Here is a 17,627-nt window from a genome sequence, read left to right as displayed (position 1 = left end):
ATGGAAACTTTAATTTGAGGGATTTTAGTGCTCAAATATAAGAAGTTAAGGTACCAAGAGTGCTCGAATTCCATATACTAGGGATTAGAATTTTCCATTTATTAATCATCTCCATTCTGCTGCCGCTCCCGCCACTGCAGTATCTACACGCGCCACCACAAACTGAAATTGACGGCAAAATGAGAGAAAACAGAAAGCGGGGTCCTTCAAGAACACATCACACACACGCCAAGCGCAAGCACTTGGATGACGACACAGTAGGACATGATAACAAAATTGACACAAAAAAGCCAAATTTAGTTCCGAAAACCAAAACCCTAACTGTCTATCCAAATTTGCCCACTTCAAATAGGTTTCTAACAAATAACTATGTTAGCAAAAACTCGAGTACCGCAGAGTGTAATCGCAGATGGGTCTTCTCTGACAACGATTTCTCTGCTTATAAAGGTAGAAACTTTATATGAATTTGATTTTATAAGCAAGTTTTACTTTTTTTAAAAAGAATTTCAGTGGGAAGTTTTGATCTTCTTCATATACAGTTTGGTAAGATTTTATTTATTAGCTTTTGTTTACTCATATTTATCCTTTTGTTTATATTATTGTGCAGATAGAGTTGTTGTTGTGTCATATAATATACTAGGTGTTGAAAATGCTTCAAACCATCCTGATTTGTATTTCAAAATTCCACCTAAATTCTTGGACTGGGATAGGCGGAAGGAGCTAATTTGTGAGGAGATCAGTCATTATAATGCAGGCATCTTATGTTTCCAGGCAAGTTGAATTGGTTTTGATTTCTAATGCAATGTTATTTCATGTTATCTGTCTACTTAAAGAATGGAGCTTTTATGTGTTTACTCAATATATTGCATTGATGTTTGAGAACATTATGGATTTTAACAACTTTTGTGGTTTTACATTGGGAAGATATGAATAGCCTCTAAATCTTGGTGCATTAGGGCACAATGACCATTGGGTATGTGCAAATTAAGACATTCTAGTAAACCATTCTGTAGAATGTCCACTTATAACGTCGCATTTGATAAATAAATTTTCTTTCTTGGAGTATACCTGGAATCTTTTTACTGGTTTGAACCGAGAATAATGCTTAAGATTATGAAATGACGGTTTCCATATGCTTTAGAGGTCTGGCATGAATTCCATGTCTTAGAGTTTGGAATGCAGACTTGCTTTTAATCATCTTGCTTTTCCTTTTTACATTTTTTCATTTCATTGAGGTGCCTTAAAACTGGATATTATCTGTTATATTACTCTCCGAGTTGTATTTTCACAATCCACTCTTCTGAAAATAGGAGGTTGACCGTTTCGATGATTTAGATTGTCTTCTTCAAGAGGATAGCTTCAGAGGTGTTTACAAGGTACACTGAAATAATGTATTTATGTGGCTTCTCTTAGTCATGTAACTTCTCTTTGTCCAGGAGTTGGTTATCAATTATTTTCTTTTAACTTCATTTAACTAATGTTCCTTCCAGGCCCGCACAGGTGAAGCATGTGACGGCTGTGCTATATTTTGGAAAGACACGCTGTAAGGTTTCTGAATTTGTTTTCTGTTTGTAAGTTTATATTGCTTTAAAATAATTTATAGTCAGCGGTTGTTCTTTTTATGTTCATTTACTAGGCTTGTGTGGAGTATGAAAATTGTTGTATGTTCATTGTTGAACTTGAGATATAAAGGAAATATGATGAATCTAATAAATCTTTTATTGGGATTTTCTTTTAATGAAAGTCTCATTCTCAGAATTTGGGTTCTTTCAGGTTGTTCGGGGTGGGAAATGTAAATGCTGATTCTTTTATTTTATTCTCATTTCTTTTCGTTTATATCCAAGTTTTAGCAAAGCCATATTCTCAATACAGGTTTTCTCTTTTGCATGAAGAAAATATAGAGTTCCAGAGTTTTGGCCTCCGAAACAATGTTGCTCAACTTTGTGTTTTAAAGGTATGCTGTGTGCTGACCTTTTGCCGCGTGATTTTTTTCTTTTTACCTTTTTCTCCTTGTGTCTAAGGGTTTAAATAATTAAAGACTACATCCAATAAGGTGTGAACAACGATTAAGTTTGATTAAATGCAATAAGGTATGAATAAAGATTAAGTTTCTCTTTCTTCTTTTAGTGATCTGTGTTAAAACCCGCGACAAGTTGCAGCATTCAGGAATATGAGTTCCCATGCAAAGTAGGTTTAAAAGATTGGGACAATCTTCTTGCTCATTCATCTTATTGTTCTCCAAGTCATTAAAATCTTGTAAGATATTACATATCTCTCAATACCAACATGTCGCCTCATCTAAACAATGAAGTATATGAGAAATATGTACTATTGAGAAGCAATCTAAGTTAATATCTCTCAAAATCTTGTAGATAAGGTTTTTATTTGGAAATTCTTTTTAGAAAAAATCAGGAAAAAGAAAAAAATGTCCTGCGTAGCAGTAAAATGCAATGATCAAAATGTAAATTTATCTCATATGTGTGAAGTTGTGAGTTATGTGATTGGAGTTACAGCTTGCTGTACTTTCCTTGATTAAGAGATTGGCTGTCTAGCCCTTTCTGGTGTTGAAAGCTCCTCAGCAGTTCAGATTTTGTGAAGATTATAAAAACAAGGCTTACAATATTATAATTAGATGGACCTCCAAGTTTCTCAAAGTGTTGTGGTGGACAGTATTTGGAAAGAGCCAGAAATCAAAATATGCAAAGAGGACTCATGGAATATTACTTGACTTCAGACATAATGTGATCTGAGGTCATGTGCACCAATTTTTTACCTTCTTTTGTGCACCTTTCAGATTATCATGTATTAATTTACTTGTTTGCCACGTTAACTTTCTTCAATCCTTCTGTTTTCCCCTCTTAATTGTGCAGATGAATGAAAGTCAATCCAAGTCTGACCAATTTATGCAATCATCAGAGTAAGTTCAAATTTGTTGCACTATTTATTGTTTTGTCATCTTGAGTGTGTAGTTTTTAAATCATATAGAGAACAAAAAAAGTGATGATAAATATATATAAAAATATAAATGAAAAAGTAATTTGTAGTTTCAGAAATTTGCAATAATTTGAACAGTCTATTAGTCCCCTTAATCACGATGCAGGCTTGTTACTTTTCAGTATTTTATTCTTTTCTTTGATCTATCATCAGCATTGATTAAGGATTTTGATTTCTGCTTTACATCAATTTGATTTAAACCCTTTTTCGTAATCAACACTGTTAATGATAACCGATCTAGATGACCATGAACCTTTTGCTGTGCTGTTACTTACACAAGGATCACATTTTTTTCTTCCTCTGAAGTTATTTTGTTTTCCTGAACAGAGTCATTGTTTCTCTGGTTCTGTTGTTTTTGTTCTTTTAATCATACAAGTACTTTTGCTAATGATGACATGAAACATGTGTACAGGGCCAGAACTTCCAAAAGTCGAAGATTTGTGGTAGGAAATGTGCATGTTCTCTTCAACCCAAAGCGTGGAGACATCAAGCTGGGCCAGGTATATGCTCATCTAGTGCTTCATTCTTTCTAAAATAGGCATATCCTCTTTTGGAGCTCAGAATTGAGAAGTAGCATGGATCAGGAGATGCCAGTAAATGATACTGCAACTGTTATTATCTCAGTCAAAAAGAAAATCATAATAAAGAGTTGTCTTTTGAATATTCTCAACATTAATAACACCTTAGTACATGTGTTCCCTTTGAATATAGGTTCGATTATTTCTTGAGAGAGCCTACAAGTTATCACAAGAATGGGGTGGCATCCCTGTTGTACTTGGTGGAGATCTAAATAGCCTTCCACAGGTAGGGTCTTATGATGTAATACTGATTGGGAAATTGTATATTAGATGTAAACCACAACATTACTGAAAGCAACCTTGTAACTTTGGTTTTGTTTTCATCACATGGTTAGAGTGCTGTGTATCAGTTTCTGGCTTCGTCAGAGGTGAGTTTTGGTTATGGTATGACTTCAAGCTTATAGATTAACCGAATTGCATGGCCCTGAGACCCTCCCCTCTCTCCTCTTTGTGCTGTTTGAATATTTGTAGCTGAACATCCTGGTCCATGACCGCAGAAACATTTCGGGGCAGCTTGATCATCTACCACAGCACGAATACTTCAAATCCCAAAATAAGAATGCTGAGAGGTCAAAAGTTCTCATAATTCCTTCATGTAATTGAGACAACATCAATGAAAATGTTTTGATTTGTAATTATCATTGCATTATTGATTGGCAGAGAATTGATGCCTACTGGACATTTGAGTTTATCTAGGAATAGGTTTCAAGTTCAAAACATAACATGACCTATTAGAGTTTAGGAATTACATTTCTCCTCCCCAACAATAAAAAGAGGTAAAAGCAGGTGAATCAGTTATGAAAACTAGCATGCTTTCAACTTGAGAAGAGAGACGGGCAAAAGGATATCTTTTGTTCATAGCGTAACAAAACAAGGTTATTGTGTATAACCGAAGAAAGATACATTTTCTTCAACGCTTATAGACAACTGACAAGCTGAAGAATATTGGGGATTTTTTTATTCCTTTTATATGATACCCTATGTTGTCAAATTTTTTATGGTCGTATGGCTCTATTCAACTGATTGGTTGATATGGCTGCAGCAATCGTAGGTCCATCTCAAGGCCATTGATACATACATGGAACGATGAAGAAGTAAGTCTTGCTACTGGTTGCAAAGGAGTCACTCATCTTTGTCACCAATTAAAGCTTGGTAGTGCATATCATGGGGTTCCTGTAAGTACATTTATGTTTTTTATATTTTTATCTGGTACTTCAATATTTTTTATATGCTTAAGTTTTCTGCTTCTTTAGGGACATTGTAGTTAATCAACCTAATGTAAATATGGATGCTGTTCTCTGACTCAAATCACCCGATATGACTATCTCTTAGAGAAAATCTTTTTGTGATACAGAAAGGCAATATAGGTGTTACCTACTTTGTTACTGACTTGCTTCAATTTAATAGTATTTTATTAGTAGTTAAAAAATATTTATGTTGTTTTTAATCTCTCATCTCATCCAGTTTTAACCTAGTAAAGTTCTTCAGGGGAGCCGTAGAACAAGAGACAATCATGGAGAACCATTGGCAACATCATACCACTCCATGTTTATGGGAACTGTTGATTATATTTGGTAATATAAGTAAATAGCAATTAGCAGAATACATGTTGTTTCCATCCAAAATTTTGAGCATTGATTTCATTATTTGTCTCAGGCACACACAAGAACTCATTCCTGTAAGAGTTCTTGAGACCTTGCCCATTGATATTTTGAGAAGAAGTGCAGGACTTCCGAATGAGGTGCCTTTCATAATTGCAAATGCATGTCTTTGATTGGTTACATTCTGTCAAAGTTTGATCTCTGCTATCTTATTGATGCTTGCATGATTGGCATGCAGGATATTTTGCTGTTTTCCCTCCATGGATGAAAGATTTTCATTTAACCATGGATGAAATTTAAATTCTTACAGTATGACTGTTAGATAATGATTGTCACAATAGTAATACCAGCAACAACAATGACAGCAATAACAAAATACAAAAGCATGCATGAATGCCAAATACATGTATTCCTGATAGCCTAACAGTTGGAAATGATTTTGCCAATGGAGTGTAAGATAGTTTGGCTTGTAATCTGAGCAACTTTTGCCCCTTATCTTGAAAATTCTCTTATATGATGGAGCAGTTAGTTTTCTCGCTTGCTACAAATTATCTTACTATATTTCAGATTCTCTGCATCCTGAAACAACTTCATCGTTTTGCAGAAATGGGGAAGTGATCATCTTGCTCTTGTGTGCGAACTAGCCTTTGCAGATTGAGACAATTAAAGCCAGAGTGGCACACCAAGTTCCTATTGTTTAAAGGAACTCCGACGTTCAAGAAGCTGCATTGCGTGTGAGCATTAGATGCGTAATTTTGCTAACAGTTAGGGTTCTGGAATTCCATATGATCTGTGGTGCAGCAACTGCAGTTCCTAATCAAGTCTCTCCTTTGATGAAAAAGGTTTGCATTTAAATCCCAAAGGGTAGCTAGTAGCAGTAAAGTTTTCTCTATTTTATTGACGGGCGTCCAAAATATTTATCAACTGTAACTTTACAATTTGTCATAGGCTTTTCAAGCATCCAAGTTAAATAATTAAAGACGTCTTGCTTTTAAAACCCCGAAACCTTTTAATCATCGATCTGATTTTTGCAAAATAGCATGAAGCACAAAGGGTGGACTGTTAGGGGGCACAGGCCGGTTCTCATGTGAAAGCGGACCAAAATTGGCCCACAGAAACCGGACCCCAACTTTGGTTGTTCGAGAGTTCTGGTTCCTGTTGGGAACTGTTGCTGCCCCATTTTGTGAAATGGTCATGACATGTAAAAGGGAAAAAAAAAAAAAAACGCCGGAATTGGTTTTAGACAGTCTCCTATAGGCTGGTCACCGGAACGGGCTCATTGTCACGCTTAGGTGGACTTAGCTCATGGCTTGACGGTGCAGTTCACTGCCAAGGACCGACTTGTCAAACGCATTGCTTAATAGTGAGGGTCCCAGAACTGATTTTTGCACCTACTCTCTTTAATTAAAAGGCATTGTTGTATGATTTCTGTTTTGCATTATTAGGATATGGAAAAGTCAGATAAAGAACATGAAGACAGAGAGAGAGAGAGAATATGTTATATTGGAGAAAAAGGGAAAGAAAAGGTGAGGAGAATAGAATAGAAGACCCACAAATCAAAATGCCTTTTGGTTGAAGAAAAGTGGGGCAAAAGGTAATAATGGGATTGGAGGAGAGGATCCCTGCAAAAGTCAAATCCGGTGTTTATGGCCGGTAAGAGCTGTGCTGTTGAAGAAGTTAATTTCATCTTTGTAATGGCACAGAAGTTTTGTGGTTGGCTAAAAATGTCCACCACTAAAATTGTCAAGATTTACAAGCTGAGAAAAGACCTGCCTTCACTACTTTTTCCTTTTTCTGGGTTTAGCTTAGTGAATATAATAATGTGCCAATGAGGCACCCATGATTTAAACGTCATAACTTCAAATCCTATTACCTTCGAGGAATCCTCTTGAAGTGGTAGATAGATGCAGGATTCAGAATTAGAGTTGGTCCTATTACGGTTTCTTATGGGTCGGTTCTGTATGGGCAGGAACCATAATAAAAGTGTGGTCTCTCTCTCTCTCTCTCTCTCTCTCTCTCTATATATATATATATATATATATATATATATATATATTATAGTGATTTTACTGTCTGAAAGAGGATCATTGATAATCTTGGGGAAGAATGGATTGCTGAAGAGACATTGACGTTTTGGAACTGATGATGGCGGCTTTTTATGTTTCTAATGAAAGATTAGCATTCAGTTTCAGAAGAGGACATGTTCGCCTATTTATTTGTTTTCTTACATGTCATGTGGCGGTGCCTGTTACTTGGCTTGTTACGAAATACGTCATTTCCCAAGTCATTTTTCAATTCCATTGTGCAGAAAAATGTAATTTAACTCTATATTTGTCAACCCAACTAGCAGTCTAGTTGACAAATCATTATGCTTCTATTTTTGTTGAATAATGTTGCATTCCTATAACCAGACTCATCTATAACAGAAAATTAGATTCATACTGAACAGGTAATTTTGTCTCTTTTTAAAAAAGAAAAAGAAAATACTAACTCAGCAATCTTTTTCTGAGAAATATGAAGCCATTATAGTACAAAATTCGAGGGATATGAAAGCGCCATTTAACTACCACATTCAAAGTCTAGGCATCGCCCGGAAAACAAGTGAGATCAGCCGCCAAAATCATTATTGATTCAGCAGCATAATGTTCTCAGTTATAAATGAAAGATTACTAGTTATCTGTGATCTTCCTAAAGTTGCTCCAGTGACCCATAAGTGAGTGGTGGTGACTATTAAACCACAACCTATCATGCTACAGAAAACTCCCATGGTTGAAAGAAAAGAACCAACAGAAATCTGCACTGTGTTTTTCCTCTCAAAACTTTTAATATTCTCAACAACTACATTAGGACTTCCAAGTCTTCAAAATGTCATTGCCTCTATGAAGACAAACATGGCGGGAAACCGACGATTAAATGAATAAATTATTCATAAACGTACAATAGACGAAGATGCCAGCTTCCAAGTTGTTTCCTTGGCATCAAACAATGACATCAATAAACAAAACTTGGACGTCAGAGCCTTTGTTTGTCTATGCATGAATATTCAGATTCTCAATTAGAGAAATGGTTTCCTTAATCTTCAATTAGAGAAATGGTTTCCTTAGTATTACTTGCAGGCAAAGATAAAATTCCATATAATTAAAGATTTTACTCAAAATTCCACAGCATATTTAGGAGAACTTCATTCAAAATTCTTGGAAAATCACAATCAAAAACCCAAGAGCTCTCTCTTTTATCCCTCTCTAACAAGATCAAAAACTCCAATTTCTCTTCACCAAAATACTAATATATGACTAAAAAACTAGCTGTATTTCCTCAATTCAATAAAAAAACACTCATAACTAATGCTTCTGTTCCTAACTGCAAAACTTATAGGCATGTAAAATTGAGAGTTTCATCAACAAAAGCAAGAGCATCAAGTTCAATGTTTGGAAGATCCATCACCCCGTCACAGGGAAAACTCACCTCACTGCTTTCAGCCATATAGAAATCTTCTACATCATTCACACCGTCAAAAAAATGCTCAAAATCATTCCCGAAGTGCAAGTAGTAGTCACCACCCAGCAATTCTTGACTAACCGATGGCGATAGCGCTGACTCATCCCATAAATTAGATATAGAATGTTCTTCTTCCACCATTTTTCTCTCGGTGCATTCTTTGACTGCCTGTTCCGCACTGCTCTCATCTCTAATCGAACATTCAACTCCATGACTAAGTGATGTTGCTGCGGAAACATCAAGCACAGAAGACGGCGACGGATGCGAAAATAAACCGCTAGGTTCTTCTGTTCCCTCCTTAGAAACTATAGGCAAATTCTTGAGTTTCTCTGCCGCCATCTTGCTATCGAACTCCTCCTTCTTTTTCCTATAAGCAGCAGCAGCCTCCTCTGCAGTAGTGTAAGTACCAAGCCATAGTCGGATCTTTCGAAATGGATCTCTAATCTCTGCTGAATATTTTCCCCATGGCCTTCGCCTAACGCCTTTATAATAAGGGGAGGACGTTCGAGTTTTCTTTTTGTCACCATACTTACTATGACTTGTGGTTTTGCCTCCTTTGTCATTATTATTGTCTTGTGACGAGTTCTCAGTGCTTGATTCATATGGCAGAATTGAAAGATTAATCTCTTTCACAAAAAGTTTAGCACCCATCATTCTTCTGCTAATATCTCCTTCATCTTCATCGCTTGAGGAGTCAGTTGCCTCAGGATCATGGCATATAATACGAACTTTCCTTGTCATCATCAAATTGTTTTTCATGCCTGGCCTAATTGTCTTCTCTTTGTCAAACTCGAAACTCAAATTTTGATCCAAAATTGGCCTTCTAAGGCCTGGCATTATTTGAAAGTGAAACTGATTGAACCCAAAAGGGAATCTTGAAATTAAATAAATGAAAAAGCAGGATAACAATAAATGGAAAGCAAATCTCTGACAACTCGAGTATCAAGTAAAACCCAAAATTCTAAAACCCCTTAAACCCTAAGGTTAAAGACAATAAATGATTTCTCTGATAATTCTGGAAGCAATAACAATTCCTGTACAAAGAAGATACAAACAGAATTAAAAGTAAAACCAAAAAAAAAAAAAAACAGAACATCTATGTACACTAGTTGATTAAAATCAATGATCATTATGTGTTAACGATAATTCAGGAGTGAACAACAAAATGCATAAAAAAATAAAAAATAAATAAAAGAAGCCCACATACCATATTAATCTTAATTGAATAGAAATGATAAAAAAGTTCTGTTTCCTGCTGTTCCCAAATGACCAGGACTGATCGCTAAAAGTGAAGAGAGCGATACAGAGTGAACAAAACGAGATCCAGAGCTTCTTTAGAGCTCTAGTTGTTAGCAGATCAAACAGACACGACATAAATCCTCTCTGTTTTTCTTGTTTCTCCTCTGTTTTTCCCTGATAGAATGAAGAAAAGAAAAATCTTCTGGTATCTGTATCGAAATTCAAAATATGAATCTTATTAGGATAGAAAATATTAAAGATTGCAACGAAATCCCATGAATCAAGAAACAGAATATCAAGAAATGGAAACCAAAAATTGAAATTCAAAAAAGAGAAAGAAAGAAAAAGGAGGTGTATATCAAGAAACTTGTAACTTACTCAAAAGTTGATGAATCAATCACTCTCTCTCTCTGACTCTCTTTCTCTCCAAAGAATGGTGTTTCTTTTTGAGTGAATGAAAGAGACTAGAGAGAGAGAGAGGAGAGAAGAAACTGAAATGAAATCAAAAGGGGGCCTTTCTCTAAACGAAACAGAGTATCAATCAGTAGGACCACTCTCTCAGTGTCTCTCTCTCCAAAACCTTCCAATCCCGACTCTTTCTTTCCTGCGATACTCCCTAAGAATTTTCCTTTTATGCAAAATTAGTTTTGATTTTGAAAATCATGCAAGAAAAACAAATTTAGAAGATTGTGTTGTCATGCAACTACAAGTTGGATTTTGCATGCTAGTGACACGTTTTCATATTCATTACTATTAGCACCATAATAAGAAACATTAGTTGTCTACTGGTTTGATTAATAAACATTTTAAATTTAGAAAATTCTAAGTTGATTTTTATGTTTAAAACAAATATTTTTTGATAGTATATATCGAATTAGAATGAGAGAATTTAATTAATTTCTTTATATATATCAATTATATCTATATAAACTAAAATTGAAATATAATTTATATTCTTAAAATTGAAAATCATTGCTTAATTAGAAAATGGATTTATGTGTTAACGTATTAATTATTATACTAATTTTAGAATTAAGATTATTATTTAATTAAAATTTAATATATTCTTTTTACTCGTTTAAAAAATATAATTATAATATAATATTCTTAAACATAATAATTCAATTTAAGATAACAATTTTATATCCATAATAAATATATATATCAAAAAAATTTATATCTGTATTTATTTATGATATATAGGCATATAATATAAATTTAAGAATTTATATATTTTTCTTGAAACAAATTTTGTTATATTTATGAAATAAATTAGTACCAAATCAAATTTGGCATGTCTTAAAATGAAAGGGATTATAATTGTAACACAAGTAGTATCAATTCAACTAAAATTAATTTTTTCAGTCCAGTACAAATGGGTTCCACTTTAATTTCAATATACATATATTATTTTACAAAATAGTCCTCCCTTACTATTTCTAAGAAATTAACTTTTACTGTCTGCACAGGGATTTTTTTCATAAGTTAATGGTATATCATTTTTAACTCATTATCGTTGTGTTGTATTATAGATAATTGATTCATAGTTTCAAAAAGGAAAATGATATACCATAGAAATCTAGTGTTAGATAGGTAAAAATGAGTTTGCTTCAAAAAGAAAGAACAATTATCTAAACAATAAAAATCTGGAATTTAGCAATTATTATGAAACGTTATGGGATTACAAATATTTTTTCCAATTGAATTATGTGCTCTTGGCAATTATTGCTATAAATTTTATACCATGGATAATTTTTTTAAATGAATCATATGCCTTAATACTATAGTTGGATAAATATATTCTTAATTATTTTGTTTCGAAATAAAGATATCCATAGGACTGTTCGTCCTATTCAGATATTTACGATCAAGAAGTATTTAATTTTTTTTCGGATAGGCCGGAAAGGAGAAAGAAAGTCGAAGTACCAACATACGTCTATTATTGGATTCATCTGATCCGAGAGTACTCATTTTTTGCACTGAATTAGGTCGCCAATTCTTAAAACGGACTATGTAATATACTTTATCTGTTATGTTACGAGCGGACATTTTTTTAGAGGTTTTTATTATATCAACTACCCTTAATATATATATATATATATATATATATATATTATTGTAGTGCGGGACCATGTTGATTCTACATTTTATTTTTAATTTTTTACTGAATATTTCACTTTTATATAAAGTCAATTACCATAAATGTGGTTGGAGTTGGACCTTCTTTGAGTTGTCTTCATAATTAAAATGTTCATTATTTTTCTGGGCAAGAATTATTCCTTTTCTGATTCAAAACTTCAAAGAGGGATTCCTTATTTGATGCAATGAAGTGCTATTATTAGTTGTCATTTCAGCTGGCACAATATATATATATATATATATATATATATATATATATATATATATATATATATATAACAAAATGTGCTGTTTTATTGATTTTGTTTTTTGGTACCAACAGAAATTGTTAGATACTTCCTAATTTGTTAGATAGGACTGCAACGTTATTTTTTCTCTCTTTTATTATGTGGAATCATTTTTATTATTCAGTAACTTTTTAACTTCCAATTTAAAAATTATTACTGTTATTCAACTTACTTTAGAGAGTGAATTTAACTATTATGTGAAGTTTAAACATAAATCTTTAAAATTCTATCAGATAATCCAAAATATTAAAAGCATAATATTGAAATATAACTTATTATATAAATTTTACCTTTTAATCAAATTGGGCTTATGAAATTAGATTTGGAGTTTCAGATTGAGACATGCTCCTTTTTTATTTTCAAAAGAATTATCAGAATATATGAAACACCACCCATTTGACACCTGAAGTTTCTGAATTATATAATGATTTTCTTCTTTAGAAAGCTGTTGAGACAAACCCCTCTTTCTCTCTCTGTGTCCCTGTCCAAATTGATAGGGACTGGACAATCCTAATAAGTTCATAGGCTGTGTCCGAGAATTAAGACTCGACTCTTACGGCTGGATACTGAGCTCTTCCCCAAAAAAGGCCAACGAGCGTTTCACTTTAAGATAAAATTAGTTGTGATCTTATTAACACACGTCATGATTGATTTCTCTTAATAGAATTGGCAGCTGATACCTAATAATTTTTTTAATTTTTTTTTCTAGATTTTTAAAGAAGATTACTAATAGAAATCCTCTAGGTTACTTGAAAACTTATCCTAGTTGTGCATCAATTGGCAGGCAGGGAGAAAAGTAGAAGAAATAATGGTATAACTGTGTGTTCAGGATTTGGCCCAGCTTCTCTTTCGGCCTAAGCTTAGGACAACTTGTTTGGATCATCTTGTTATGCATGGCCTACTCTTTTGTTAAAGCAGACAGAGCATCTTTTTTTCTTATTCTGTTTTCAATTACATTTACTTGAGATGGAAATTGATGTCCGCTCTCACTTAGAGTCCAATCTAATCACCACGGGTCACTGAAATTAAAGAAGATATATGTCTTTTGATTTTTTTTTTATTAGGTTTATGCTACTTTTTCATTTTATCGTGTTAATGGTTTTTAATTTTCTTTTTAAAATTATGGTTTTGATTGATTTTTTTTTATTTTCTTTTAGTTATTTTTGAATAAAACAACTAAAAACACAATCAAAAAATAACTGAAAAAAAAATCAAAAAACAACTAAAAAATAACCATATTGTAAATTTGAAAAGAAAATTAGAAAAAGATTTTTTTTTTTAAATTACATAATAATAATGATATTTTTAATAATTTTTTAGAGTACTTTTAGAAAGTCCATAAAAAATATTAAAAGAAGAAAAAAAATAATGTATCTGATAATCCATTCGATCATAAAATTAAATTTTAAGGACTTAAAATTAAATTTTTATTCAAAAGAGTTGTATATATCGACATAATGAATGTTTTATAATAATTATTACACATCTTTAAATATATTCAAGAGTTAAAATCTTTTTTTTTCTTTATTATCAGGAGTTAAACTCATTTTAAGCACATGCACATAAGTTATGTAGCAATGCCTAAAAGAATATTCAATTCAGAATACTATTTCACGCAGAATATTTGTAGATACTTAGGGTTTGTTAGATGGTTTATTTTGTATGTAATGAGGGTTAATGTCTTAGTTTATGTTTTCACTAGATACAGTAAACTGGGAACGAGAGAAATGTAGACATGGGATGAGAGCTGAGTAGTTTTTACGACCCGTGTATATGTAGTAATAGCTCTTAAGAGGGGCACCTCAAATAAACTGGCGAGTGGCGAGTGATGATGAGCAGTGGTAGTGAGTACAGTAGCAGTAGAGGTAGCGCAGTACAGTAGCAAGGGAGTGCAGTCAGGCTTAGAGGGAGAAGCTCTCAATTCTCTAAAGTTACAAAATGAGATAAAACAGAAAATTGCTTCTATTAGGAAATAAAGGAACATTTACAGTGATGGTAAATGAGAGTCGTTGATTTGTGTGACACGGGACTTTATCTTATGAGAGAAGTGTTTAGGTGAGTTTTGAGCTATTTTTAGTGGCTTGTGCTTCTATCCTTATCACTTTGACTTATACTACTACATGTCTCTCGAATAGGGAGATTGAGGAAGGGCAAATACTTTTCTTAATGGGTCTCATTGATATCCTGATTGAACTATAATGGACTTTGTTGAAAATTCGAGGTGTCCAACGAATGCAATAATGAATTTTGAAACAGTATTTATTTAATAGTTGATTTAAATATTAAATTAATATCATCATTATCAATATATCTATAATACTGTTTTGATTAAAGAAATTTAAAATTTAACGGAATTATTAGATTTAATTTATTTGATACAATTTATCAAAATTGAGATCGTTCTTCTAATTTAACTCAATTCTTAAAGTTAAGTTTTGGATGGATGATTTTTCTAAATGTTTATTTTATAATTTTTTTTTTTTGTTTTCTTAAAAAAAGAGTAAAAGAAATACATGGTAAAAAGCAATATCAAATTGGCCATTAATATAGGTGTATAATTATATAGCATAAGTTTATAAGAAGAAAGAAATATGAGAATGCAAACAATAGTGAGACTTAACAAAAGGGGAGATTGCAAGGTCATGAAATCTCCCCTGTTCTCCACGTGAAACGCCTAAACCAAAAGCTGCTGCGATGTTGTGAACCTTGAGAGAATCAAACCTCAAAAACGAGAGAGCCCAATTCCATATATATCTCTCACTGAAATTCCATATTTTCATTGTGAGATTCAATTTTTATATGTCGCCAACTAGGATCATAATAGCAGATTGTTATAACTCTTTTTCCAAATGTGATATTTTATTTTCACTTTATAAAATATTTTCCTTCTATATATATATATATTTATATTGTTAAAAAAGATAAAAAAAGATATAAGTTTGGGATTACGTTTCGGAGTATAATTTTCTAAAGTTGTGTCTGGTATATAATACATACGAATGGTATCACGGCATAATACATATTTAGATATTTATGCTATATTTGGTCTAAATCCACAAAAAATTTATTTTATTTAAAAAAAAAATACATGAGATAGAAGATAAAATAGAAATAATAAAGTTGAAAGAGATATTTTTATATTATGAAATGTATTAACTTACTAATGTGAAATTTATTTGAAAATTCTATCTATTTTATTAGAATTTAGTTTAACTGTAACCAACTCCATACAAATTTTATTATATAGAATATTTAATTAACTTTCACTCTATTTAAAGCATATAAATTTCAGATTCACAAAATAAATTCCATAAATTTTATAGATTTCAATCAAATACTATATTATAGTTTAACCATTTAGTCATTTTAACATTTGAATTTTTATTTAATACGATAAACATTTGAATTTTATTTTTATAACTTTTTAAATCCTTTTAGTTTTTAAATTGATTTAATCTACATATGAACTTTAATTTTTTATAATATTAAAACACTTATCGCTCAATATCAGTGGACATATTGGATGAAGCCATTATGCTCAAATATTATAAAAAGTACAAGTTGAATCTATTAGGTTATATTAAAATTTTAGGCATTGGAGTGATTAAATGACTAAAGTTCAAATATCTCACTGTACGTTTAGTATGTATTTATGGTGTTTAGATTGCAAAATCTCAAAATAATTCATATTCTTTATGGTAGCTATTAAATTATCTAATCATATTAGGAGGACTACAAGTCGAATATACGAGAACTATACAAGTAGATTTGAATTAAATTTAAATTAAATAATAATAAATTATTTTAAAAAAATAAATTCCAAAAGAAATACTTATTCTAATGGAAAAGACCAACTCATCTTAAAGAAAGACTACTCTATATCTATATAGAAACAGTCTCATGAAGAGGTAACGTAATTCACTCACTAAATAATTTTTATAATCTCTAATTCTCTCAATCTTCTCATTTGAGATCAATTTAATCATTGCGAAGTACTGCTGGACTAAGCATCCAACCTCCCTTTGATAATTTTCTGTTATGTTACTAGCTTAAACCCTTTTTTATTAATTGGAGATCCTACTGGTCATGAATTACACAACATTAGATAATCTTTCTCTTACACTCGTCACAAAAATGAAAACGCACCTAATGCGTAAGAAATGACTCGAACTCAAATCTTTCACTCCCAAAAGTAAACGCTCTTGAGCTAGGCCTCAAGTGTTTACTAACTTCAATTGTGTTACAAAATCAATTTTATAAATGTCTAAATTTTACACTTCTTAATAATTTTAAATAATTGTTTTAGAATTTATTTTTCATATATTTTATTTTCAAAACATTGTCTGGTGACAGTTTTTGTAATTTTACAATGAAATTAATAGCATTGTCGATGAACTAAAAGAAAAATTTGTGAATCAAGAAAAACTTGGTGCAATTAGATGTAAGAAATGGGAAAATGATGTACATATGTAAGACTTTAATAGCTACATTGCTAAATTTAGGATAAATCTTTTTATTGACTTCCAAATTTTTCTTTTCTAGTAAATATATTTGATTTGCCACGTTGTTTTTTATTATGGAATTATTAAAATATTTTTAGAATAAGTTGAAAACATGAATATTTATTTTAAAATTTTAAGACATTAGATAAAATTATTAAAATATATAAAATTCAAAATTTAATTAGTAGTTAGATCTTTAATAAATTAGTTGGATATGCATCTTGATCGGATCTATGAATTTACACATAAATATAATATATATATTCACAGGAAGAAAAACAAAATAAATTTACAGTTATTGATGTAAATATCCATTTAGCATTATAAAATATCAACTCATATTTACAAAGATATCACTCTTCCTATTTTTCAACAACTCCAATCCTAAAAAATCTTTATTTTATTCTCATTTCCACTCCATCATCATTGAATAATCAAACATATGCCTTTTAAATAGATCAAAGTATGATAGTAAAGCATTTGCTATGACATTCTAGGTCCACATTCTATTGAAGGACACTATCATATACATTTCACATAATGACTTAACCATATATAAAAAGTGGAATCTTATTACTATTTATTATCATAGAAGTATGATAATTGAGATATCAAAGACTTACTTGGAAACATCTTGGTCTCTTCCTTTAATTTATTTTCTTGGATAGAATATATAGGGTATTGGACTTTTCAGACTTATAAGGAAAATATAAAAATAAAATAAAGCTATGCTTAAAATTTATTTAAAGACCATCCAATAATTAATTAATCTGATGAAAATATATTTAA

At 31.6% G+C, this 17,627-nt stretch overlaps 2 protein-coding genes across 2 annotated transcripts; one reads left to right on the top strand and one right to left on the bottom strand.

Annotated features, from left to right (window-relative positions):
• Positions 1-32: 32 nt before the first annotated feature.
• Positions 33-6,170, top strand: LOC8280383 (carbon catabolite repressor protein 4 homolog 5). Its single transcript, XM_015727922.3, has 14 exons — positions 33-447; positions 608-771; positions 1,311-1,376; positions 1,491-1,543; positions 1,873-1,954; positions 2,871-2,917; positions 3,407-3,494; positions 3,706-3,798; positions 3,908-3,940; positions 4,044-4,141; positions 4,615-4,747; positions 5,061-5,146; positions 5,229-5,313; positions 5,778-6,170. The coding sequence occupies exons 1-14, from the start codon at positions 180-182 to the stop codon at positions 5,829-5,831; spliced, it is 1,350 nt and encodes a 449-aa protein (XP_015583408.2). The 5' UTR covers positions 33-179; the 3' UTR covers positions 5,832-6,170.
• Positions 6,171-8,330: 2,160 nt separating this feature from the next.
• On the bottom strand, positions 8,331-10,543 carry LOC107262395 (ethylene-responsive transcription factor ERF119-like). Its single transcript, XM_048373952.1, has 3 exons — positions 10,289-10,543; positions 9,879-10,119; positions 8,331-9,705 (listed from the first exon to the last, which is right to left on the bottom strand). The coding sequence occupies exon 3, from the start codon at positions 9,506-9,508 to the stop codon at positions 8,543-8,545; it is 966 nt and encodes a 321-aa protein (XP_048229909.1). The 5' UTR covers positions 9,509-9,705; positions 9,879-10,119; positions 10,289-10,543; the 3' UTR covers positions 8,331-8,542.
• Positions 10,544-17,627: the final 7,084 nt, after the last annotated feature.

Source organism: Ricinus communis, chromosome 1 (assembly GCF_019578655.1).
Source record: "Ricinus communis isolate WT05 ecotype wild-type chromosome 1, ASM1957865v1, whole genome shotgun sequence".
NCBI classification, from domain to species: domain Eukaryota; kingdom Viridiplantae; phylum Streptophyta; class Magnoliopsida; order Malpighiales; family Euphorbiaceae; genus Ricinus; species Ricinus communis.
The sequence above is the reverse complement of the archived record's forward strand: the minus strand, read 5'-3'. Positions and strand labels throughout refer to the sequence as shown.